The sequence below is a fragment of the Trichoderma aggressivum genome, assembly GCF_033847375.1.
Source record: "Trichoderma aggressivum f. europaeum strain CBS 100526 chromosome Unknown scaffold_046, whole genome shotgun sequence".
NCBI lineage: Eukaryota > Fungi > Ascomycota > Sordariomycetes > Hypocreales > Hypocreaceae > Trichoderma > Trichoderma aggressivum.
Window position 1 is genome coordinate 53,793 of NW_026946412.1, and position 25,025 is coordinate 78,817.

Genomic DNA, 25,025 nt, shown 5'->3' on the forward strand with positions numbered 1-25,025 from the left:
CGGTTTGTCGACTGCAACAGGCAAGGAACTCAGCCTCGATAAAAGAAGAAACGACAAGAAAAGAGAAATACGGCCACTTCGCATCCAAAAGAAGCCTCTAATTCGCCGACCCTCGAGCCATCCACTAAAGCAGTCAACAAATGCCAGTCGAGTGCATCGTGATCAATACCAAATCATAAAAGATCATGTATCAAGTCTACATGTAGCTTCTAACCATGATCTTCTGAGTTTTGCAATGCCACCTTTCATGGATAGAATGCCTCCATCATTGTCCCAGCATGTCATTCTATATATCAATTACTGTTCGTGAATACTGCCATTCTCTACTACGAAATTGCTGACGCTTCTTTCAGATTTCCATGTCATCGCCACTGATACATATCCGCTGTCATCACTCTTATCGTTCAATCCTGCCAAGCAACACTGGTTCCCTCGTATGTTAGCGGACGATGTGTGGCGCTGCATCATTCTGTCATACGCTGCGAGGACTCTTGCAAAGATCACCCGAAATAGCGTCAATCTTCAAGACTCCCACAGCTTATTAAACGAAGCCTTACGGAGACTGAATCATAGAATATCCACAGGATATATGCAAACTGACGAGACATTAGGCGCTATTGCCTGTCTAGCTAATTGGAGTGTAAGCTCTCTCTCATGACAGTATGGTGACTGCTAGAGCAATTATCTGAAGCTCTTCTTTAGAATTCATTAGGCGACCACGAAAAATCATGGGCCCACGCTTGAGGACTAGCAGAGCTAGTCAGCATTCGAGGAGGACTATCCAGCATCAATGAGACACTTAGGTCCAAGATGTACCGGTAAGGGAGCACAAGCCCCACGATTGGTAGCAGGGTATTAACAGTTCACAGTGGTATTCTTGAAATCGCGGTAGACTCTGATAACATTCCAAACACCCAACTCCTGTCTGGCCTCGCCGAAATCACTGGAGATTCCTCTGGTCAAGTGAATACAATTGTGCCGGCCAAGCTTCCGTGCTCGTGCGAAATAAGCTTGGATCTAGTCAGCATATTCTGCGACATCTCATCACTTAGCGGCGCACTTCAGGATGCTATGATGCGACAGACAAAACTAAATCCCCAATACATGGATTCGGCCGTTTTTGGCCTTCTCCAGCGGCTACTGCTGTGTACCTCTCAGCATATGAGCGCCTGTCACAACGCATTTCGAATCTGCCTTACCCCATACATTAAATCACTAACATGCACAATTGAACGATTCGTTGTGACTTCAACGACTCTAGTTGGGAAATTGCAGTCTTATATGAAAGGCTGTTTATTGACGCCGACGCGCTTGACGAGATGGATGCTATTCATGGGCTGCCTAGCTGTCGCAGACGGAACACTCGAAAAGCAATGGTTCGTCTCCTCTCTTGTCGAATTCTTATCACAAGATATGAGAGGAAAGGACGGCCAGTATGCCTTTCAAAAGGAACTGAACAGTATAATGTGGATTGAGTTTGTACATGGGAAACATACAAATGCCATTTGGTCCTTATTAACTAGATAGTTCAAGGAAGAAGTCTATATCATCTCTGCCTTATATCAATCTCGTTCGATTCAGCCATCTCTCTACTCGTCTCCGTGCAAGCCTCCAAACCCATCCAAGAACATGTTGATGTGGGTAGCAGTGAGCTTTGCATACTGATACAAGAAGCCATGTCCAGCCTTGGGATAGATGATGAGCTGAGAGTTGGGAATCTTCTTAGCCAACTCCCAGCTACGGCTTGGTGGTATAAGAAGGTCATCATCACCATTCATCACTAGAACCGGCATTTCCAGGTCGCTGAGACGATCATATGCACCATTCTTTTCTGGCGTGTTCCAGTGAACCACAGCCTCAACTTGCCGAGCCGTGCCCTCGGGGTTAACAAACTCCAGGAGAGGGGTCTCACCGTCGACTTTTCGTTCGTTGACACGGTCCCACCATCCTTGCGCCGCCTCACGGCCAGCATCGGTCTGGTAAAAGAATGAATATGCAATAGCATGCTGCATTTCTTCTGGAGTGCTTTTAGATGTTGTAAGAACAGCCATGGGCTCAGGCTGTGCTTTTTCACGCGGCCAAACCATACCAGCAATATCCGATGACTCTTCGTAAGGAGCTGCAGAAGTAGTCCCCAACAAGATGAGCTTGCGGACCATATGCGGTACTGTCAATGCCACTAATTGAGCGGAAAGCCCACCCATTGAGAAGCCGGCAACATCATAGCGATTGATACCGAGGGCATTCGTGAGATTAATTTGGCAGTCTGCCCATCCCTGATATGTCGTAGGGATTGTACCGCTGCTACGGCCCACGCCGGTCTGATCAAATAGAATCACAGGCCGCTTCTCTACAAGATTGTTGATGAGGATTGGGTCCCAGAAATCCATGTTGGATCGAAAAAATCCATGCATTACGAGAGGAAGACCCTCTGAAGGGCCAATACGGCGATATGCATATTTGACACCATCAGAACCTATGATGTACTGCGTTGGAGCTGTTTGGTGCGTTGACATGGTGGTTTGAATCTGGATTATCCTTGTTTGTGATAGCCTGGGCGGAGTGTGTATGAGGAGCTGTGTGAGGGCGGATATCAAACTGAGCATATTGCCTTTGCAGATGGACCTTTTTATATACCACAACATAGTGGAATTTCTGTCTCTCTATTTACTACATTTTTCCCTCTTACCAAAATCCTCATTATGGGATTCCTACCTTGTTCATAACGAGATCCCTTGTTCCTAGGTACAAAGAAACACACATTCGTTGAAGTGATACCAGAATGGCAAAGCCTAACTTGGAAATTCAACGATAAATCGGGTTAGTAATTTCCATATTGGCAGGGATAGACTTGGGCTCCGTGAGTGCAACAGTTCATCTGTTCATACTCCGCGGAATAGTTGTAAATACCGAAGCAGTCTGCAGGCGGAATCAGGGCGTTTGAGTCTTGTGGAATCAGCAATCTCCACAAAATGAATCGAAACAGGCAATTTCCTAAAAGGGCAATTTGTACTGGAAATGGTTGGGCACATCCCACTCAGTTGACTGTCGCGATGTCAACGCCTGGGTGGCATAATTCTGTCGCCAATTGTGTTTAAGGGATGAAATCACTGTCCTTCTCTAGCTGGGGCCCATTACGTATGGATTTCAAAAAAAAAAAAAAAAAAAAAAAACGCACTTGAAGAGCTACCTGCATTTTGAAACGGATAGGCTTGCCTACCAAATGCCGCGGGATGTCATGCTCCGGGAAACCGACCTATTCCGTGACGGTGATTTAAGTGGGAGGGTCTAATGTACAGGTGGCTCACAGATAGAGATTGATATTACTTTAAGAAATTATAAGAAATTATCACTTGGCATAATTTAATTTTAGTTGGTAAATTGCAGCTTAACATGAGCTATATCTGCCCTTACACACATTGCAGTAAAGGCGAACTTCAGATATAGTGAAAGAAACGCAGCGAATGTACGATTAGTGGCATTACAGCAAGCATATAGTAGGCATAAATTGCAAAGAAGAAATGGAACCTGTAACGCAAGCTTCCGCAGCTACCATATACACAAGCCATCTGGCGGTGGAGAATAATGCACATACCAATCTTCCGGGTTATCCAGATCGATATAAAAATAAGGCGCAACCATGCTTGACTTGATCCTCATCCAGTCCTCAATGTCGATAGCATCACCAAACTCATCCGTCGCCTCTTCAGGCGGCAGCGAATCCACCCATCCCCGGACAATATTCACATACCCATTCAAGAAACCGCTAGCCAAGCTCAACAGAGCGGCCTCGTCCACTTGGATAAAATACGCGTACCTCGAACCGCGATTATGAGGAGAAGAATCTATATCGTACTCTCCTTGAACCTCGGAGCGCGCCCATGCCCTGAACCTGTGCTTCAGTTGATCCAACGAGGCACCCTCGAGCTCGGGGTCCTCGACAAAGACCCAGTCTAGCTTGTCGGCGATATCGGGAGCGTCTGATGCAGCGATTTCTTTGCGTGTCGTCGCATCGACAAAACGCTTGAAGCTTTCCCAGGTACTCTGGAGCTCCGGCTTGTAGCTGCATCGGTAGATGACCCAGCCCCATTTTTCTTCGCTCGAGCCAGAGCTCAGTAGGCACTGGATTTTGCGCTCGTCGGAGAGATCGTCCCAGTCCATGCCTGTTGAAGTTGAATTCTCATGGGAGCTGGCTGAAGCCATGGAGCGTCGGTTGAACGAGTTGACTCGAGTTGGTTGACAGGCTGCTGGGCGGTGCTTGAAGTGTGCGGGTTGCTGATGAAGGCTAGAGTAGAGCTGTTTGCCGATGACCATCACCGGCCGCGGCAACTGGACTTTCCGGAGGGATCGCCGCGCTAGAACAGCGACCATGTCAATTTTGGTGGATAAAGACAAGATGTTGGAAGATGAAGGAGGCAAAGGGTTAGAAGATTGGAAGCGAGAAGACGTGGGTGAAGCGGCAGTGACTTGGCTGGGGAGTTTGGTTGAGGTAACTTGAATGTTGCGGGCAGCTGCCAAGGCATGAGGCAGGCAAATGCTCAGTGGCTGCCTCAGGCAGCAAAATATACAGCACATGAGCCGTGACCAAAAGGTACAAATGTTTGGGAACCAATGGCTGAAAGCTAAATGATTCACAAGATATGAGATGGGTAAGGCATGGATGCGTTTAGAGAAGTTGAATGTTAATGAGGTGCTGGGTTAGTAGTACTAACCTTAGTATGGTATTAAGCCCACCAACCCGCCACAGGTATAGTGCTAAGGTACCTCCAGTACGGGCGGCAGTGCAGCTAATCGAGATCTACTAGTGGGGTGCCGTCAAGCAAAATTCTTGGACCCGTGGCGATTCTCATCTTCCTTGTCGGCAGTCATGTTATGGAAGCTAACGAGATTGAATTGTTGCGAAAATGGACCAACAGCAGGAATCGCAGGGGCAAATTCGGCCTCGTTGTTGACTGCCTATAGTAGGTAGATGGAGATGGTCTGAAATCCCAACCAAACAGGACCACGGTGCTTACCCTGTACACAAGTCGCTGCCAAGATGGCTCCAACATTCGTGGCCATGATGATGCCCCATATTCGCGCAGAGTAGAAACAACCTTGGTACTAAACACAGAGATGATTGCCAACGCTTCCTCCCATCTTCTAATCCATATAAGCATGACCAATAATATATAATTCAAAAAGTATCATAGAGGTCTCTAAGTCTTTTCGGACGCCCATCATTGTATTGTGAACCTCATAAGCCTGTTTTCGAACAGAATAACAAACAAACAGCATAGCATGGTCAATTATCTGAACTACTTGAATTGCATCATGAGTAGCACCAACGAAAGTACCTTGGTATCTACTGGAAATTAGCAAAGTCACATTAGCCACCTCTGACGAATTCCTTTTGCGGGCAGCAAGCCGTTAAGGCGTCATTAGCTGTTCTACATTTGTCCAATCCGTCAAGCCTTCTGCTGCATACCTAGGAGAAGCTCAACAATACGGCAATGCTGGGTTTGAGCAGCTCCCGGGTATGAACCCCTGACTGGTTTTGCCCAGATCAGCTTCCAATATCTGCGCTGAAGGATCTAACAAATGATCAATGACGTGAACGATACCCTATGATGTACCCGTTAACATAGATGCTTAATTTTGTCTCGTCACGTTTCAATACTACCTCACCTTCGTAACGGGAATATCCGCTTCAGTGACCCTGGCCACTTTATTCAGGGTAAGATTCCCATCCACGATCTGCGCTCCAACAAAAAGAAAGGTCCCTGTCTGAAAGCGCGTATATGTGGTGTTAAAGTTCTTGACCATAAGCTGGGAATTCGGCACGTAATGGTGCTGTAGTAGATTCCCCAGCCACCATTTGCCCTTTGGGGTAGCCGCAAACGTGGAGTAGTACGCTCCCGTATTTCTGAAAGCCGTGTCCGAAGGGGCAAAGAAAGTGTACGACCAAGAAGGAGCTGTATCAAAAGCTTCGCCAAAGCCTGTACAGTCGTCAGTCGTCAATTATAAACGGCGGGAAAAAACGTCAAGCACGCATACCAGCGCATTCGCTTAGCACCGTCGCTAGGATGCTCAGATCGTCTCTTGACTTGACAAAGTCGAGTAGTGTGTTGATGCCGGGATCTTTGGGAGGGATGTAAGTGCCAGATGGAGCGAGGTAATATGCCAAAGGATCTTGGTCAACAACGTCCGCAGAGACAAGACCTCCCAAAAGGGAGAGGAAAAGCATGCGAAGCTTTACCATTCTTGCTGAAGAAAACTTTATGCTCTCTCTCAATTGCCCAGCATGAGAAAGATTGATGATAACACACGTTTACCTGGCTGTTGGTTCCAGATGAAGGCAGGTCTTTAGGCGGGGGTTGACCCCAAATGTGCTGCTTATGGAGACGGACCGGGGCTACCAGGGGCGGCGTCGGACTGTCAACATCGGTGAGCTTTGCGCCCGGTGATCCCCCGCACGATGCTCCGGAACAGGGTTCAAGCGTCTGGAACTAACTCAGGCCCCAGACTTTAGCATAGTTCGGTTGTCTCGGGGCAATCTCAGGCCCGGTGCAGGAAGAAGAAATCCGGGGTTGACAGTAGTCCAAGTATGAGCAGAGCCAAGAGATGACGAAGGGTTACTGAAGAAGTAGGGGTATATGGTAGCTTTGAGGAGACAGTTCAAAGCTCCGTCAGAGATCTAACACTCTACGATCACAGGTTCCTTTCTTTTTCCTTTTTTTACGCCGGTTCTTTGCGCCCACAATGTTGACCACAACATTATTCGTTGGACTCCTAGCGGTGCCTTGCTTGGGCAGTGTAAATCCAGCAAAGCCTCAGATGGGTAAGCAAAAGCATCGACTCGGTATGGATAAAAACGACTAAACTCCTCAAGGATGGAACACCTGGAACACATTCAAGAGCAATATAAATGAGACATTGATCAAGTCCAGCGCAAAGAGCCTGAAAGACACTGGCTTAGCACGGGCTGGCTACAAATACGTCAACCTGGACGACGGGTGGCAAGCCTTTACACGAGACTCCCTGGGTCGCCAGCAGCCAAACTCTACCAGGTTCCCCAGCGGCATTAGAGCATTGGCAGATTTCGTGCACGGCCTAGGACTTAAGATTGGAATATACAGGTGAGCGGGCGATGCGCATCCATCCGAGACTCAGCCAACTACTAACACCAAGTCGCTCAAGCGACGCGGGCATTTATGACTGTGCCTTTTACCCTGGAAGCTACGGTTACGAGGAGCGAGATGCTGCTACTTATGCGTCATGGAAGATTGATTATCTCAAGTATGACAACTGTGGCGGCTTCCATGCGGGCACAATCTCTCCTCAAGAACGTTTCCTGCGCATGGGCGATGCATTGAACCGATCTGGCCGCGACATCCTCTACTCGTTATGCCAATGGGGAAATCAGTTTCCGTGGCACTGGGCATCCTTCACAGATAGCTACAGAATCTCTGGAGACATTAAGAGTGCATTCGGCGAAGATAGTAGCGGTGTCTGTCAATCTGCTTACTGCCTGAATACCGGCTATGCAGGGGTCAGCGTACTGACAATGATCCGCAAGATGCGGGAGTTGTCGCGATTCCAGAGACCTGGTTCATGGGGTATGTTATATTTCTCTATACGATAGTCGAGAATTTCCTTTTAACTTGACTTAGGCGACATGGACATGCTCGAGATTGGTACTGGCACCATGAACGTATACCAAGAGCAGACCCATTTCTCTTTCTGGGCTGCACTCAAGTCACCGCTAATCATTGGGGCCAACATCAACACGATCAGCAAGTCATCTCTAAACATCTTACTCAATAAAGAGATTATCGCAATCTCTCAGGACGACGCCGGTGTAGCGGTCAACTACCTGCCCGAGCTATCGACAGAGCACAAGATCCAAGTCTGGGGCGGGCCTCTTGCCTCTGGCAAGTCACGCTATGTAGTATTGGCTCTCAACTATGGTCCAAACATCACCGACATCACAATTCCTCTCGGTGGATTGCCTGGGTTGAAGGGGTCTAGCCTATCCGAGTATTCCGTACGAGACGTTTGGGCTGGAAAGCAAGGATACCATGGAGGTAATAAGCTCGTGCTGAAAGACGTGGCTTTGAACCAGACGAAAGTACTGGTCTTCTCCAAGAAATAATACAGGAATTAGATATTATATAGCAAAGAGTTCAAACTTCTACAGTTTCATGTACTTTCATTGTGTTCAGAGCAGTGGTAGCCAAATGATGTCTATGACTTGTCACATGTCGAATTCGATGGTGCAAAGGCAATCAAAGATTACAGTCCGCATCTCCCAATGTTAGAACTAATAAAAAGACCGACTAATGTACTACCCAAGAGGCATGTTCAAACTCATATGTAATGGTCCCACAGGGTGTAATGCATTGTATCTATTACGAAGTGGTACGTAGTTTACCCTATTGCTACTTTCACAAGAACAGAAGATGAGAAGAAAAGGCAGTGTTAGTACGTTTATTAGATATACAATTATTCTATTACGCAACAGACTATTGTGCTCAAGCTGAGTTGATCATGCCTCTTCCCTTTGGCCCAATCTCGCCACCTCCCCAGATAGTCCTGTCATTATCATTAAGGAACTGACCCTTCTTGTTATACGACCAAATCAAATCACCCCAGCTGGGATGGTCACCGGGGCTAGTTGTGCCGGCTATTTTATAAAGTTAGCCAAAATTTGTGTGACGGCCAATGTCGACTATACTTACGGTTGCCTTCACCCCCGAGGCCATTGATCGTGAGCTTCATCTTAGTCGTATAAGGAGCGCGAAGTCCTCGTTTGACGACATACTGGTAATATAGAATCTGCATCAAGGTCAATACAAGTCTCAGAGAAGTGTGCCATCGAAAGTAAAACTTACATCCCAAACTTTGGGCGGTGGCTTGGCTCCCCGACTGATGTTGGATGGCACAGCCCACGGCCCATTGATCAGAATTGCCTCGCATCGGTAGAACTTGGGGTCGTAGGGCACATCGTATCCCAAGTTGTATTTGGCTGTGTATTCTGCAGCCTTGAGTAGAAGATTGTCTCCAAGCGAGTACACATCCGTTCCTTGAGATTGCATGATTCTAGCCGCTTCTGCAGTCCAGCCCAAGGCGCCTTGCGCATGGCCTTGGTCGCGACCAGTTTCTGCCCCTTGTCCGGTTTCTGGGTGGAAATTGCCATATATTCCAGCACAAAGATCGTTCTGAAAGGCGTATACAGCATAATTGTACTATCCCTGTTAGTTAGTCACAGACATCGCGTCTCGCCTGTAGTTGGGAAGTTGAGGCTCACCAGCGTCACGTCGTCTAAGTAAACGGCAAAGGACAGCAGGGCCTTGATGCTAACCATGCCATAGTTTGCCTGGCCAATAATGATTGACTGTCTTGCAAACAACCAATACAGTTGGTTTGAGAATCCACTTCCACCTGAAGCTTTCGCTCCCGCCTCGATCCAGCCTCCTTCCCATCGCATGATCTCTGCCGCATTCGCAAACATGTCTCCTTCAAGTCCGACGAGAAGTGAGGTATCGGTGCCAATGATCGAGGTCAAATTTGTGCCCCAAGCATCCAGAATCGTTGTTGACCGGTCCCAGTGGCTCTGATTCTTCGTGATATACCACATTAATGCATTTTGGTATGCCGCGCGCACATCGTTGCTAAAGGTTGTGTAGTTATTGCTACATCCACCTCGGCAGATGACGCTTTTTGGGCCTTGCATAGTGTACTGAGGTCAAAAATTAACCTCACGAAGGTCCAAAATGAGTGTGTCCAACTTACGGAGGCTTGGGAGAAGGAATCGGCACTGAATTTCTCGTACGCCGATTTCCATGGCTCTTGGCCCTTCGCTACTCCCAATCGGATGCGCTCGAGATCGTCATGCGTATGCCAGAGTCCAGGATGTATGAACTCGCCGACATGCTTTTTTGATCCAAAAACTTGGGGGACAACCGGCACAGGTCCATTAAGGATAGGAAGCCCGTTCAGCGGCCCAGTGGCAACGACAATGTTCACCAACAGCCCAAATGCTGTTGCCACTGAAGCAAAGCTCGACCCAAGCAGAACCATCTTGATGCCTGTGGGGAGACTGAAGATCTATCACCACGTGTGGGATGTTGAAGAGAGCGCTCATACGCAAGAGGGAAGTGAGCCCCAAACGACTGCAGGCAGGGGTGATATTAATGACAACATTATCAAGTTCAATCAATCTTTCGACCTTCGCTAAGCCATAATCCCTGTACCCCAAAACGCTGAATACCGACTTTTTCGTGTTGTTTAACCTCCTTTCTCCACAATGTCCCCTCTCTCGGCACACATAAGCGCAAATGTATGTAACGCGCCGGCCTCCGGGTCAAGTCCCGGAGCAATTCCCGGCATCAGCCATCGAACCACCACCAGCTCCATTTTCGGCCCGGCAATTGAGCAATAGCAACAAGGGACGTATTGCCGCTGCAATGGGAGCTTTGGTCTAACAGTAAAACCGCATACCCCACGAGAAACCCTTGTCGTTTACCCCATAATGCTGTGCTGTTTCTTTGGATTTTTCGCGGGGTAGTCCGGGGTAACCTGGGGTGCTCGTTTGCAAGTTTCTGCGGTCCGAAACTCACTCCGATACTGACTATCACAGGGTTTTCTGGGCGCTCGTCACGACTGGTGATGAGTTTGGGTATGTGCTTTCAGACGAATCCTGGGGTTGCATCTACTCAGTCCATGTACGAGCAAGTCTACGGTCGACGAAGAATAGCTGTCAAGTATAAATGAAACAAACATCTTGAATGAAGTAGGTTCCTAAACGCCCATCAACCAGTGCGTTCTGAACGCTAGCAAAAGTTTTTCTGCTTTCCATAACCCTGAACATGGCGCCTTCACTTGTTGCGGCGTTGCTCTGTAGCCTCGCGCTATTCGATCTGTCTCAAGCGGCGCCTTCGTCTACTGTCGATTCTCAGCCCCTTGATTCCCGCGCTAGTTTTGTTCACCCAGGTCTCCTCCACACCGAAGCAGACTTTACCCGTATCAAGTCCAAGGTTAACTCCAAGACGAATCCGTGGTATGCGGGTTGGAACAAATTGGTGGCTCACGCCAACTCTGGCTATGTTCCCAGCCCCAAGCCCACCGTTTATCGAGGCACAGGTTCGCCTGAAAATTATGCCAGCTTGTATCGAGATGCAGCTTCTGCGTATGCCAACGCCATCTACTGGAAAGTCACGGGAGACACGGCGTACGCCACGGCTGCTGCGAAGACACTGGATGCTTGGAGTAGCACTCTCACCTTCATCGACGGTTCCTCTGACAAGTTCCTCGCCAGTGGCATCTATGGGTACCAGCTGGCTAATGCGGCTGAGATCCTCCGCGGCTACTCTGGCTGGGCGGGTCTTGCTGCCATGAATACCATGCTTCAAAAGGTGTTCTACCCTATGAACCATGACTTTTTAGTTAACCACAATGGTGCCAAAACCGACCACTACTGGGCCAACTGGGACCTGGCGAACCTCTGCACCATGTATGCTATTAGTGTTTTATCCGACAATACCACCATGGCAAACGAAGCCGTCAACTATTTCAAGAGTGGTGCAGGTAATGGGGCTATCCAGAAGACCATTTGGGTTACATACACCGAATCGGGGAGCAGCAAGATCCTAGGGCAAAACCAGGAAGCTGGAAGGGACCAGGGTCACGCCAATCTAGATTTTGCGCTCCTGGGAGTGCTTGCTCAGCAAGCTTACAACCAAGGAAATGACTTGTTCGGTTACCTGTCTAACAGAATCCTAGCTGGGTGAGATTTATGTTCTCGACTTCTACGATATCATAAGATGAAGCAATACTAACAAGGTCGATTTCTTAGAGCCGAATACGCAGCCAAGTACAACCTCGGCTTCGACGTTCCTTACACCACTTACGTCAACAGTGATGTGACTCAAACCGTCATCAGTAATGCGAGTCGAGGTGATATCCGCCCGATCTGGGAGCTGATCTATGGCCATTACGGATCCCTCAAAGGTCTGAATGCATCTTGGTCGAAGCAGTATCGTGACCTAGTTGTGTCCAACGGAAGCGGAGCCGAGGGCGGTGGCGGAGACTATGGCCCGAACAGCGGTGGTTATGATCAGCTCGGGTTCGGTACTCTTTTATACCGTCTGGAGGCTTGAATTTGCTGCCCATGGAGCTCCAAAGGCATAGTCGATGGCACATTTCGCGTAAATAGCATCAAGCTCGATCCTTATCACTAGTCATGTATATACCATATAAGCGACATCAGTACCTCATGAATCACTTCAGCATATGTAATTTCTACTATCTTGCAGATATGAAGCAAATTATACAGGATAAATCTACACTATCTGGCCTATCTCTTATTGCTATTTAACAATATTGTAATGACAAGAGAAAGCTCGCTATTTAACGTATAGCAATCTCCTCAAAATCGGATATCTCATGTTCATGATCAAAGAGCTCACCATGCATGATACCATGCACATACACTTCTCCTATCAATTCATATACCTTAATTGGATGAGTGCTCTTATCTACTTGAGTCCACCAATCTCCTCTCTTTTCTTCAAATGACATATCCTTCACGGGTAGCTTTCTTTCTTCATCGATGTAGAGAGGACGGAGCAAAAATGGCCATTCTGACCCCTGGATCGCCCATACTTCGTCTTATTTTCTCATTCTCTCGGGGCCGAGCCCGAGAAGCATCGTCGTTACTTCTTGCCCGTTACCGGCTCCAGAACAAGTAAAGAATCTTTCGACGTACTCATCGTCTAACTGCATCGCAAACAGAGCCCTTCCTCTTGCCCATTGAAATTGACGAATAAGGTGTGAACAAGTTTGTGAAAAGTCGGTTACTTCATCATTTTCACGGATACAGCCGAGGAAGTCGTGTTTGTCAAGTATTCGTGAGGGCATCTTTGAACGCTTATAAGCCTCATAAATATACTTCTCGTCGATTCCCTTTATTGACTGTGCACGCGAGATGATATCATAGGTATCTTGAGTAAGGACGTGGTCAACAGTTTCATTTCCAGCAGCGGACGCCAGCTGGACACACAAATATTGAGATATACCGTCTACAATGAATCTCTCAACTTTCCATACAGGCAAAGATGGGCCGTTGAGAGATGTGAATTTGTTTCCAGGGTGCCAAGATCCCAAAGAGATACAGGGCAGGAATACTTCCACAGGCGACAACTGTTTGGAAGACAGTTCCTTATCTTCCTTATCCGCGCAACGGACAGGATATTCTGATGCCAATAGGCTTAGGGGGCCAAAAAAGTTCATCAAAAAGGTAGCACACGGTGCCCACTCTAGAGCTGATGGGAACCTTGAAGACCCTCTTGAAATACCCAATCTTTGGCCAAAAACATGAAGGTTATTGCCCTTGACGTGGAAGCGTTGTGTATGTACGGCCGAGGCCGACCCATGAATGCTGAAATCACTCTTGGAGCTATTCAGGAAAAGAGCACCACCATTGGATAAAGAGAATTGTTCCCGGTTAGCAAAATTTGGAACCCATGAAGGTAATTCGCGCTTGATATCCACCCAAGATGGAACACTTCGACGTTGAAGCTCATATCCAGGCTTCTCTCCAGTTTGGACCCCGGGTGTGATGAGCGCAACGGCTCTGATACCCAATTTACTATGCATGAGACGAAGAATGAAAGCTCGGAAGACGCTGGCAGTTGAAAGGCTATCATCTGGAATAATTGGCTTGTATGAGGATATGGATGAATCGGCATCATTTGTTACGTTAGACAAGCGCACCATGATTGCTTCCGCCAAGCCAAGAATTCCATAGACAAAATCTCTCGGGTCTGTAGCATTGGTATTTGCGCTGCGCCAAAAAACCCAAGCCAAAACAGATTCATAGTCTGGCACGCTGTGTTCATCGCCAGCCACTCCTGGGATCTGCGAAGCAAATTTCTTGAGCTGATTCATATCCTCCAAGCATGCCCTGAGTATGCTCTGTTGCATAACTGCTGTACCAGCGGTCCCGTTGTTTCCATATTGCAATTCCATGGTAAGTCCAAGTGTTTGAAGAAACAATGCTGCATTATGAAGGTCCTCCTGGTTTATGAAATGATCTCCACAAAGGATCCTGATCTTTTTCGCCAAGGCGAACTCTTGCAGTGTCCATAGTCGGTGAAACCATCGTCGCGACAAGAAACTGATCAGTGTGTCCCATTCATCTTTTGACAGCAGATGTTGTGGATATTGCACGAAGAGGCTTCTTGATGCGTTTACCACAGTAGTCCATGCGGTTCCATACGTTTGTGCCATGGCAGATAGATCACCTAGCACGCGATCAAGGGCTTTGGCTTCAGAGTCCGTAGTTGGGCCAAGCCAGACATCAACGACCGCAGCATGTTCGTAAATTTCCTTCATCATGGATACCTGCTCACTACGCTCTCTCGTATTCTCCTGGTCGATGCAGAGGGAGTCAATCCAATAGTACGTCCCTTCATTCAACTTGATAATGCGATTCAAGGCCAGAAGAAGATTTTTTGGCATGAACATTGGAACACCACCCTGACCTTTATAGCGGAACACTGCATCTTCATGCTCAGGTACTCCGCGAGCAAATCCCCACGTGTAGCTCAATGCGTGGTATGCAGGGGCTGCGGCCAAGGGAAACACATTCCAAGACAAAGCAATACCTCCATCCTCAGTTGAGTTGATCAGTACCAGGCGGATGCAGCCGCCATGGGGAAGACCGCCGTCCGCATGAGGTCGACAAGGGTCCGTCCGATAATAGCGCGTCAGGCTGAGTATGGATCCAGGGAAAGATCCTCGACCGAATTGTGATTTATCGAGTGTGAGATATCCTGTCACAAGTATTCCAACAACCAGAATTGCAGTGATGATGTCTAGCAAAAGAAGAAGTAGTTTATCTGGAAGCATTCTCTGCTTCTGATGGCGGCTGCTTTGGTGCACAGCAACATGTGACTAGAGAGCGCTGTGAGGAGGAGCCATTCACGCAGACTCGCGTAATGGTCTAAATCCAAGCGGTTTGAGAATCACGTGAAGAAGGATCATCAGCTTCATATAGATACCAATAAGTCCAAGAAGATCTGCCAATTTGCCTTTGCCTCCGTATATGGTTGAATTGTTTTCTATTTCTCTCGGTTTAGTCTTGAAAGAGCAGCCTGAAATGACAGTAGACACACACGTCCGCTAAATTGAAGGGAAAAGCTTTCTGTATAGGGTAACACGACGGTGTTGTACCTACAGTAGACATTATCTCTCCATGCCTATGAAAGAAGCAATACGAGGCAAAGAGAGGCAATGAAATGAAATATACTCTGGTAAACAGGGGTTTCTAAGTCATTATTTCACGAAGAATACATGTACTTGCTATGATCTACGCTTGGAGTTGGTTAGGCCCTCTCTCTTTGTATTCGGAACGAGCTCTGGCTGCATAACTCCACTTTATTATCCATTCAACTATGTAGAAAAGATTTCTGTGCCTTTCATACTCAAAGAGGGCACTATGTCTGTCAACACTGCCTTGGCTACAATCGGACTCTTTGGAGGCGCTTGTGTATTATTTCTCGATGGAATGGCCTCCAGGCTCATTCAGAGTAAAACTGACTAGCTCTTAGAAATGCTCAAGAAGTTGCCCTAATGAAGTCGTACTACCTACTGAGATGTTTGAAACGTTGTATCGCCTTTTTATGTGAGTATAAGTAGCCGTGCAATGGGCGCTCATTTACAACTTGGAAGTATAGGTAAGCACCTCTCGGTGGCGCCACTACAGTTGCATTGACGCAGGTAGCTATTGACGCTTTAGAACAGAGACATAGTCCTTGTCGGTGATGGTGAAGTGTAATTCTTATCCTTATTCCCTACGTAGCGGCTTTCAAATTCCTACAGCGATATCTTCCCGCCCTGGACACGTATCTCGAGTAATGTTCGTTCAATTATATCGAGAAACAACTTGATACCTACTTGCAGCCGCTGGCGGCTGGGATGCGCGCGCACCGCCCTTGACGCCTAGACGCTGTATTTATCCCGAACAAGGCAATAGAACACATGTGGGACAGCTATGTGGGCCAATTGAAGCTACACGTTGGACGACTTGGGGAATTAGTCTAGATGAGAGACAGAGAGGGAGTACATTTACTGCTGTCAATTGTAACAATGGTCAAGGATTCGGTCGCTGCATGTATATACTATATTGTTATTATATTCAGAGCGGCAATCGGTGGACCCCTGCATACGCAAACGCTGCATGCATTGTCATCGCAGTGCTAATGATTCGCATGCATGCTTACATGCAAGTTTTAGCATCATGGCTCTCAGACCGAAGCGTGTACGGTTCATCACATGACGCTCATCGAAGGATACGAGATTCTGTGAATGGCGAGAATGTATAAAACTAACTGTGAGCAGATGGTGCAATCCCCCCCATGAATGAATCTCGTGCCGCTTCCTGGCTATTTTTATTGGTTGCGATATCGTTTGATACAAAGTCATATGTAGCGCTCAAGTTGTCCCCAAGGCCAGTCAGAACGCATCACATAGAGTGCTATGCCCCCCTCTGTAGCAACTCTAGAAAGTTGTATACGCCCAAAAGCAGTCGAAGTTGTCTCTTTGAACGAATGAGCTTTGGCCAATTACGTCGAGTGTAAATCTAAGCGGAGAATGAAAGCCCGAATGTCCAACAACTCGCATCTCGCGGGGGATTCTCCTCCGTACTGAGTCGCTGGCAACTACTGTAAGAGGACACACTCGGCTGCTAGTATAGCCTATTGCTCATTATGTCTCTGCAGATGCACATACCTGTCCCCAAAGTTATACCAAGCTTAATCGCAAGAAGTAATAGGCTAACTCTCTCAAGTTAGCATACTCCCTTATTCTATACATGTAGACCGACCCACAAACGAGTTTTGCGAGGTTCTACGTTACTCTTTGGGCTAACAATGCCGAACAGCTACTCTTTCGTATAAGCGCTGGACACAACTATCGCTCGGTAATACCAACTTGGGCTAGCTAACACACAAAGTACCGAGAGCTCACCAACAGCCAAGCTGCTCTCCAACGCCCGAAAGCTCGGAAAGTAGCATCCGAAGCCAGGCAGAGTGGCCAATCCGCGAACAAAGTTGCCCCCGTCTTAAAACTTCCCCTCCACCATCAACCCCGCTTGTCCACTTGGATGCCGGCCCAAGAGCTAGAAAAGACGTGGGCCTTTGAAATTGCGAGGCGGCGGTTCGTCAGACAAGCAGGCGATGACACAACCGCCGTCAATAGCGTTTCACCGCAGATCCAGATGAGGATTGAGAGCAGCGCAATCGCGACATGTCGGAAGCCCGATGGCATGCGACTTGGCCGTGAGACAACGCGGGGTTGTCCGCAACCCCTCTCCAATTCTCTCCTCTTCGCTTGGCGTTTTTATATGTTCTGATCTCCTCTTTTTTGCCTTTCTCTCGCCTCTTAGACTTTTTTGTTTTCTTTCTTCTCACAACCTTCTTGAGTAGTCTCGACAAGTTTTGCTTCTGGAAGTGACAAAAACTTGATCTATACTATACCCTCTACTGTTGTCAATCCCTCTTCGTTTGCTAGCAGTTACAGACAGCAACAATGGGCGAGGCCAAGTGTCCCGTGAACCACCTCAACGCCGCGGGCGGCGGAACCAGAAACAAGGATTGGTGGCCCGAGTCTCTCAAGCTCAACATTCTTCGCCAGCACACACATGTGACGAACCCTCTTGGAGCCGACTTTGACTACCCCACTGCTTTCAAGTCTCTTGACTATGCCGCTGTCAAGAAGGACCTTACAGCCCTTATGACTGATTCCCAAGACTGGTGGCCTGCTGATTTCGGCCACTACGGAGGTCTCTTTATTCGTCTTGCGTGGCACAGCGCTGGTACATACCGTGTCTTTGATGGTCGCGGCGGTGGTGGCCAGGTAAGCAACCTTCAATGTTGTCGTTTTGGTCAACACCTTGAACATGTGTAGCTGACCTGATGTCCCATCTAACAGGGCCAACAACGATTCGCACCACTCAACAGTTGGCCCGACAACGTGAGCTTGGACAAGGGCCGCCGTCTGCTGTGGCCCATCAAGCAAAAGTATGGCAACAAGCTGTCATGGGCTGATCTCTTCATTCTGTCTGGCAACGTTGCTCTCGAGTCCATGGGATTCAAGACGCTTGGATTTGCTGGCGGCCGTTCAGACACCTGGGAAGCCGACGAGTCTGTCTACTGGGGTGGCGAAACCACATGGCTCGGCAACGATGTTCGATATTCCCACGGTTTCGCAGGCCCTGGCGGCTCAGGCCACGGCGTTCTCAACACCGACGAAAAGAAACACAAAGACATTCACTCTCGCGACCTGGAGTCTCCCCTTAGTGCTGTATGTTTTCCTTTTTTTTCCCCATCTAGGTTTGGCCCCAGCGAACATTCAACTAATGATACGGCGCGTTTAGTCACACATGGGTCTGATTTACGTCAACCCAGAGGGTCCTGATGCCAGCGCCGATATTCTGGCTGCCGCTCGGGACATCCGTGTTACTTTTGCCCGCATGGCCATGAATGACGAAGAGACCGTCGCTCTTATTGCTGGTGGCCACACCTTCGGTAAGACTCACGGTGCCGGTCCTTCAAGCCATGTTGGCCCAGAGCCCTTCGCTGCCCCCCTCGAGAACCAAGGACTCGGCTGGGTCAGCTCCTTCAACTCTGGAAAGGGTGCGGATGCCATCACCAGTGGTCTTGAGGTGACCTGGACCAAGACTCCAACTCAGTGGAGCAACCAGTTCTTCGAGTACCTATTCAAGTATGAATGGGAGCTCACCACAAGCCCTGCCGGTGCCAAGCAGTGGGTGGCGAAGAACGCCGAGCCCATCATTCCCCACGCTTTTGATTCTTCCAAGAAGCTGCTGCCTACCATGTTGACCACCGATCTGTCTCTGCGTTTTGACCCCGAGTACGAGAAGATCTCTCGTCGTTTCTTGGCGAACCAAGATCAGTTCGCTGAAGCTTTTGCCAAGGCCTGGTTCAAGCTGACACACCGTGACATGGGACCTCTCAGCCGATACGTTGGCCCTGAAATCCCCAAGGAGGAATTCTCCTGGCAAGACCCCATCCCCGCCGTCAACTACACTCTTGTCAACGACAGCGACATTGCTACGCTCAAGAGCCAGATCTTGGCATCCGGAGTGTCACCATCCAAGCTTGTTTCCACCGCATGGGCGTCTGCTTCGACCTTCCGAGGCAGCGACAAGCGTGGTGGTGCCAACGGTGCTCGTATCCGCCTGTCACCGCAGAAGGACTGGAAGGTCAACAACCCTCCTCAGCTGGCCGAGGTTCTGCAGGCCCTGGAAAAGATTCAGCAGAGCTTCAACAGCTCCCAGGGTGACAAGAAGGTATCTCTTGCTGACCTGATTGTCCTGGCGGGAGCTGCTGCTATTGAGAAGGCTGCCAAGGATGCGGGACACAACATCACCGTCCCCTTTACTCCTGGTCGCAACGACGCTACTCAGGAGCAGACTGATGTTGAGTCAGTTGGCTACCTCGAGCCCATTGCCGATGGCTTCCGCAACTACGGCAAGTCGACTCCAAGAGTCAAGCTGGAGCACTTCCTGGTTGACAGGGCACATCTTCTCACCCTCTCTGTTCCTGAGCTGACTGTTCTTGTTGGCGGTCTGCGTGTTCTGGGCACCAACTTTGACGGATCAACTCACGGTGTCTTCACCAACCGTCCTGGAGCTCTGACCAACGACTTCTTTGTCAACCTCTTGGACATGGGAACCGTCTGGAAGGCCAACTCATCTGACAGCGACCTCTTCGAGGGCAGTGACCGCAAGAGCGGTGCCAAGAAATGGACTGGTACCCGCGTTGACCTCATCTTCGGCTCTCACCCTGAGCTGCGTGCCGTCTCCGAAGTGTACGGCAGCTCCGATGGCAGCCAGAAGTTTGTCAACGACTTTGTCACTGCTTGGACAAAGGTCTCCAACCTGGATCGCTTTGACCTTCCCAAGGAGTCTGGCTCCAAACCTCGCTTGTAAGTCTGAAGCTTGGCGCAAAGAAAATTATTTGATGCCGCTCAATGTTTGATGTCACAATCTGAAGACTTGTACGACCAGAATGTATTTAAAATTAAAGCATCGAGCTGTACGTAAACAATAAAAGTGGTAAAACTGTAACTATATCTCTTGTGGCAAATTTCATGTGTGAATACGGTGGCAATATCTATTGGATGAATGTCGTATGGTATTGTATGCAAAACATTTCTTCTGATACAATTTTTTATCTTCGCTCAATCTGCCTCTGGATTGCCTCTTTCCAACTCTCCAAATCTCTTACTACGAGTCCTTCCACCTTTGCCTCGTCGTCCCACTTCCTGAGCTGGCACATTTCCTGGCACCACGGACCTGAGCTGAACTCCTTTACCTCCTCTGAAGACATCGGCCCGCCTTGGTAAAATAGGCTCTTTTTACTTGCTTTTGAGAGTAAGTCGTTATAAGTCTCATCTACGGCACATAAATAGCGTTTGGCTGCTACGTGCGATTCCACCAGGCGAGCGACTTTATCAGAGAAGCCCAGTGAGAGCAGGAGGCGGGCTCCCAGAGTCTCATGGCCGACGCGTCCAACGCTCTGTGTAGTCGGAGCATCTCCCAAATTTTGAATCGGAAGACTTGCCAAGGCAATCAAGTCATCTGCAGGAGCAAACTGCCCAACATCATGGAGTAGCGCAGCAACCTGTGTAGCTTCATCCACGGCAGGAGAGGCTTCGGCGGCTAACGCAGCACATTGCATGGAATGCTGCAGCTGAGAGATTGGCTCGCCGATGTAAGGGTGTAGTCTGAGTCTTGAAGAAGGGAAATTATGTAAGAGGTGACAGCCTCTGGCTCAAGGGTTGCAGGGATGGCCATTTTGATAATGAAAGTGACGACAGGTAGTAAGGCTGGTCTGGATATCGGTCTCCAGTATGCAGACGACTGGGACGCATTAGATATACAGCACTCATGCACATATTATCTGTGGGTAAGCACTATATCGGCTATATGAGATACAGGAGTGTTCGCTCCATATCTCTACCCCCCAATCTTTCATGTATTAACACGTGGATAGATCGTCCACTCGGCATAATGCAGTCAGCACGTGGATGGATCATATCTTGTTACACAAGATCTAGCCCAGGAATCGACTTTGAAGAATGACCCGCAGGAAGCCAGTTTATATGAAATCTTTTGAGAGGACTTGAGGAACCATCGTTTAAGTGAAGCCCAAGCGTACATGGCATTCACTTTGTCGGCTCCTACAAAACATCACCATCTTCAGAGTAATAGGAACTCAATATTTACGCAAATATTCTTCCAAGAGCTAACCGGATTCTTTGTAAATTCTATGTCTAGAAAGCCAGCTGGCGACCGGCATCAACGCTCAGCATCGGCGATCCAAAAGCATATCTCAAAGCTCCATCTATGGCTCTCCCTCCTCACGCATGTGAGTAGCGGGCCACTCTTTCTTCCTCAGTTCATAGTAATCCTGATGCAAATCACCTTCACTGGGACGGTTATACGTAGCATAGAGCGCTTTGCGGTTTTCACTGCTATGGTTGGGCCCGCTGCGGTGAGCCAGGTATGAAGTGAAAATGAGCAACTGGCCTGGTAAAAATGTCAGAAAGTGTCGGATACAGGAAGTAAAATCATAATTCAAGGCTAGACAACTTCGCTTACCAGGCTCGAGCTCAACGGGCTTCCACTCATGGAGTCAACCCACTCATTGGTGATGCAGTGATCTTCAACATCGAGGGGAATATCCATGTTGTGGCTAGCATCAACAACCTCCAGGCCTCCGTTGTCCAGGGTCGATTTGTCAACAGCAAGCAAGATGGTGAGATGCTTCACATCTTTAATGTGATTGTAAGCCACGGCATTAATACGCGGCGCAAATCCACCTACTTAAATTAGCCATCTAGCTACATTCTCGCAAAAACCACAAACACATACCACTTCCTGCGAGCTTATAATTAATTTTCTCTCTGAAAAGTTACATGGGCTCTCCTGAAATTTCCTCCAGAAGCCCCAAGAGTCTTTCGCCGCGGAGGAGTTCATTGAGCCCCTCGTGGCTATCGGCGTAGTTTTCTGCACGGCAAAGAACCGTCTCTCCACGAAAATTTATCTCCTATTCATTATTGTGAATACGCCTCTAAAACACCAGATACAAACAACATGAGTTGGCATGCTAAGGTCATCTCACCTCATAGGGCATGAAATGAGAATCAGCAGTTGGCGTCCAGTCGTGGACTTCCTGCGCCCACTTCTGTACTTCAGCAGTCTCGGCATCATTGAAGATATCTCGAACGATGAGAGAGCCATTCGCCTTGAATAAGGCCATCTGTTCAGCTGACAACATAGTGACACGATGTACTCTAGATAAATGAGAAATGACATGGATAGCAGAACCTGCATAGAATTGACCAGCTCTTTGTAACCCCCAACTCCTCCTCTTTGTTCCGCTCGCCCTTCTTCTTACACGAACAACTTACATCGTATACTCGGAATTTTCCCGCTAAAGCTAGCATTTCGCTTACGGGAATGCTCTCCCTAGCCGACGGAGATCGTCTCTTCCAGGATCCACGTCGAGAAGCTTGTGGGATTACGGACCACCCCACAAAGTGGCTAAGATGCCGAAACTGGACATACTGGAGGGCTGCCGGTGCGCCTCCCGATGAATCAAGCGATGATCTCGGCGCACGTGGGTGCCGCTGTCGGCCGATCGGCACGAGGCACAACTTCTCGAGTCGATACAACACCAATCGCGAGGCAGATGGCCAGAATCCTGATGAAAGGCAGGGGTATAACTGACAAACCTGCGGCCAGAAATGACCTCTCGTCAACTCACACACGTGGGAACCAGAAAGCTCACGAGTGATCCAGTGTGTCGCCATGGTGAAATCTCCAGTGGATGAGATTTGGACTTTTGCGTTTGTGAAGATGTCAGTTCCTAGTAGTAGTTTGCCCTTTTCCTATGGTTCTATCAAGATTTACTGCTAATATGCCCTCTTGATATGAGTTGAGCAAAAGTTCACCAACGATTTGCAGCAGCATCTATTCACGTGCATGATCCAGAGATAACAGGCGGGTTCATCGGCGAATTAATCTTGTTGTAGTCTGCCACATATAAAGTTACATTGCATAAAAGTGGAAGTCCCCAGTTGAGTGTGAACCTTAACTGAGACAAGATAGTGAGGGAAAATAAAATTCTTCGCTCACATCCTTTTTTGTTCTCGCTGTTTAACATCTTAGGAAATTTATTTACAACAAATAGCAAGGATGGATCCCAAGACTGCTCAGGTCGATGAAGTGGCTGTATCGCCAACTCTTGAACCAACCATCGACTCCAACAAAGATGTTGTCGCTCAGCCAAGCACGCTATCACGCAGCAGCCGCGTCTCGTCAATCTTGATGGTCCTTGTTGGCGGCTTGGCCCTTTTCTCAGACGGTTACAATGCACAGGTTATCGGATATATGAATCCTCTCTTTGCGGAGCTGTATCCAGATGCATTCACTTCGACCATTAAGACCAGATTATCCAATGCTTTTCTCATTGGTGAAGTGTTTGGCATGTTATTCTTTGGCTGGGGAATTGATAAACTTGGTCGCCGCACTGGTATCTTCTTTGCAACTCTGTTTTTGATCTTGGGTATCGTACTGGCTACTGCGGCGCATGGCAAAACCCCCACTGGCATGTTCTGGATGATGATTATTGGTCGTAGTATTACCGGGTTCGGAGCGGGAGGTGAGTCTCATGTCTCGACTTCAGCATGAATAGAAAGATCAGTCACTGATGAGATTCGCGATAATAGGAGAATATCCCACTTGCGGTACTGGCAGTGCCGAAGCTTCAGATGAAACTGCCTTTGTGCGGCGGCGGCGCGGTATGCTCGTCGCTGTCGCCACTGATTTCGCCATTGATCTGGGATTTGTGATGGCCGGTGTCATCGTGCTAATTATCCTCGCAGCCTACCATCAGCATATCAACGATGGCGTGTGGCGTGTCTCTTTCGGTCTCGGCTTCATTCTCCCCGTTGGACTCTTGTTCTTCCGTCTTCGCTTGATCAACTCAACGCAGTATAAGAAGCATGCTATGAAGACGCACATCCCATACTGGCTAGTGATTAAGCGCTATTGGAGACCCATGCTTGGAACATCTCTGGCGTGGTTCTTCTACGATTTTGTTGTAAGTAAACCTTCATACCTTTGGAAAGTGTAAAATGAAGAAGAAATAACCTCTTTCCACCAGACTTATCCGTTTGGAATCTTTGGTTCCACCATCATCGGAACCCTGAACCCCAACAACACTCTCGTCCAAAACATCGGCTATGGCACTGTTCTCAACTGCTTTTACCTTCCTGGAACTCTCATTGGTGGTCTTCTCATGGACAATATTGGCCGCAAGCAAACCATGGCACTGGGTTTCTGTCTCTGGTCGATCCTCGCCTTCATCATTGGAGGCGCTCTCAACCCCATCACGAGTGTATTCCCGCTCTTTGTCGTCTTGTATGGAATCTTCAATACTCTTGGAGAAATGGGCCCAGGAGTACGTATATCCCATATTCGCAATCTGAACATGCTCGCAGTGAGACTAAAATTTCCCAGGTTGGCACTTTTCTCTGCGGAGCTGAATCCTTCCCAACGCCAGTGAGAGGCCACTTTCTTGGCCTTGCCGCTGCCGTTGGAAAAGCAGGTGCTGCGATTGGGACCCAAGTTTTTACACCCATTCAAAACTCTTTTTCTGATTCGCAAAAGGGAGTTCAGGGAGTCTTTCTTATCGGTGCCGCATTTGCCATGGTTGGTTGTCTTGTTACATGGTTCTTGATCCCTGACAAAGAGAAGGACCTTGAAAGCGAAGATGCCCGGTTCCGTGCGTACCTTGAAGAGAATGGATATGGGGGAACATTTGGAGAGGCGGCCGATGATGAGATCAAAAGCTCTGCTTTTCACATTTAGGCCGCACCGGTTCAAAAAAAGGAAGAGTTGGTGGATGAGAGTCCAATCAAGCGAAAAGTAGTCCATTTCCAACGCTTAT

At 48.3% G+C, this 25,025-nt stretch overlaps 10 protein-coding genes across 10 annotated transcripts; 4 read left to right on the plus strand and 6 right to left on the minus strand.

The window, feature by feature from the left end:
• Positions 1-1,589: 1,589 nt before the first annotated feature.
• On the minus strand, positions 1,590-2,516 carry Triagg1_8838 (uncharacterized protein; the record flags this gene model as incomplete). The annotated part of the gene is made up of 1 exon (XM_062903729.1): positions 1,590-2,516. The coding sequence occupies one exon, from the start codon at positions 2,514-2,516 to the stop codon at positions 1,590-1,592; it is 927 nt and encodes a 308-aa protein (XP_062752138.1).
• Positions 2,517-3,549: 1,033 nt separating this feature from the next.
• Positions 3,550-4,371, minus strand: Triagg1_8839 (uncharacterized protein; the record flags this gene model as incomplete). The annotated part of the gene is made up of 1 exon (XM_062903730.1): positions 3,550-4,371. One exon carries the CDS (start codon positions 4,369-4,371, stop codon positions 3,550-3,552), a length of 822 nt encoding a protein of 273 aa, XP_062752139.1.
• A 1,287-nt stretch (positions 4,372-5,658) lies between these two features.
• Triagg1_8840 (uncharacterized protein) lies at positions 5,659-6,241 on the minus strand (the record flags this gene model as incomplete). The annotated part of the gene is made up of 2 exons (XM_062903731.1): positions 5,659-5,978; positions 6,037-6,241. The coding sequence occupies 2 exons, from the start codon at positions 6,239-6,241 to the stop codon at positions 5,659-5,661; spliced, it is 525 nt and encodes a 174-aa protein (XP_062752140.1).
• A 500-nt stretch (positions 6,242-6,741) lies between these two features.
• Positions 6,742-8,134, plus strand: Triagg1_8841 (CAZyme family GH27; the record flags this gene model as incomplete). Its single annotated transcript, XM_062903732.1, has 4 exons — positions 6,742-6,820; positions 6,872-7,118; positions 7,171-7,598; positions 7,653-8,134. 4 exons carry the CDS (start codon positions 6,742-6,744, stop codon positions 8,132-8,134), a joined length of 1,236 nt encoding a protein of 411 aa, XP_062752141.1.
• Positions 8,135-8,513: 379 nt separating this feature from the next.
• Positions 8,514-10,062, minus strand: Triagg1_8842 (uncharacterized protein; the record flags this gene model as incomplete). The annotated part of the gene is made up of 5 exons (XM_062903733.1): positions 8,514-8,665; positions 8,721-8,817; positions 8,874-9,227; positions 9,290-9,721; positions 9,775-10,062. 5 exons carry the CDS (start codon positions 10,060-10,062, stop codon positions 8,514-8,516), a joined length of 1,323 nt encoding a protein of 440 aa, XP_062752142.1.
• A 788-nt stretch (positions 10,063-10,850) lies between these two features.
• Positions 10,851-12,140, plus strand: Triagg1_8843 (uncharacterized protein; the record flags this gene model as incomplete). Its single annotated transcript, XM_062903734.1, has 2 exons — positions 10,851-11,767; positions 11,837-12,140. The coding sequence occupies 2 exons, from the start codon at positions 10,851-10,853 to the stop codon at positions 12,138-12,140; spliced, it is 1,221 nt and encodes a 406-aa protein (XP_062752143.1).
• A 511-nt stretch (positions 12,141-12,651) lies between these two features.
• Triagg1_8844 (uncharacterized protein) lies at positions 12,652-14,892 on the minus strand (the record flags this gene model as incomplete). Its single annotated transcript, XM_062903735.1, has 1 exon — positions 12,652-14,892. One exon carries the CDS (start codon positions 14,890-14,892, stop codon positions 12,652-12,654), a length of 2,241 nt encoding a protein of 746 aa, XP_062752144.1.
• A 2,679-nt stretch (positions 14,893-17,571) lies between these two features.
• Triagg1_8845 (uncharacterized protein) lies at positions 17,572-19,996 on the plus strand (the record flags this gene model as incomplete). Its single annotated transcript, XM_062903736.1, has 3 exons — positions 17,572-17,898; positions 17,974-18,345; positions 18,419-19,996. 3 exons carry the CDS (start codon positions 17,572-17,574, stop codon positions 19,994-19,996), a joined length of 2,277 nt encoding a protein of 758 aa, XP_062752145.1.
• A 1,417-nt stretch (positions 19,997-21,413) lies between these two features.
• Triagg1_8846 (uncharacterized protein) lies at positions 21,414-22,349 on the minus strand (the record flags this gene model as incomplete). The annotated part of the gene is made up of 5 exons (XM_062903737.1): positions 21,414-21,593; positions 21,671-21,891; positions 21,944-21,945; positions 21,988-22,118; positions 22,194-22,349. The coding sequence occupies 5 exons, from the start codon at positions 22,347-22,349 to the stop codon at positions 21,414-21,416; spliced, it is 690 nt and encodes a 229-aa protein (XP_062752146.1).
• Positions 22,350-23,269: 920 nt separating this feature from the next.
• Triagg1_8847 (uncharacterized protein) lies at positions 23,270-24,946 on the plus strand (the record flags this gene model as incomplete). The annotated part of the gene is made up of 4 exons (XM_062903739.1): positions 23,270-23,735; positions 23,803-24,176; positions 24,240-24,536; positions 24,596-24,946. 4 exons carry the CDS (start codon positions 23,270-23,272, stop codon positions 24,944-24,946), a joined length of 1,488 nt encoding a protein of 495 aa, XP_062752147.1.
• Between the last annotated feature and the right edge of the window lie 79 nt (positions 24,947-25,025).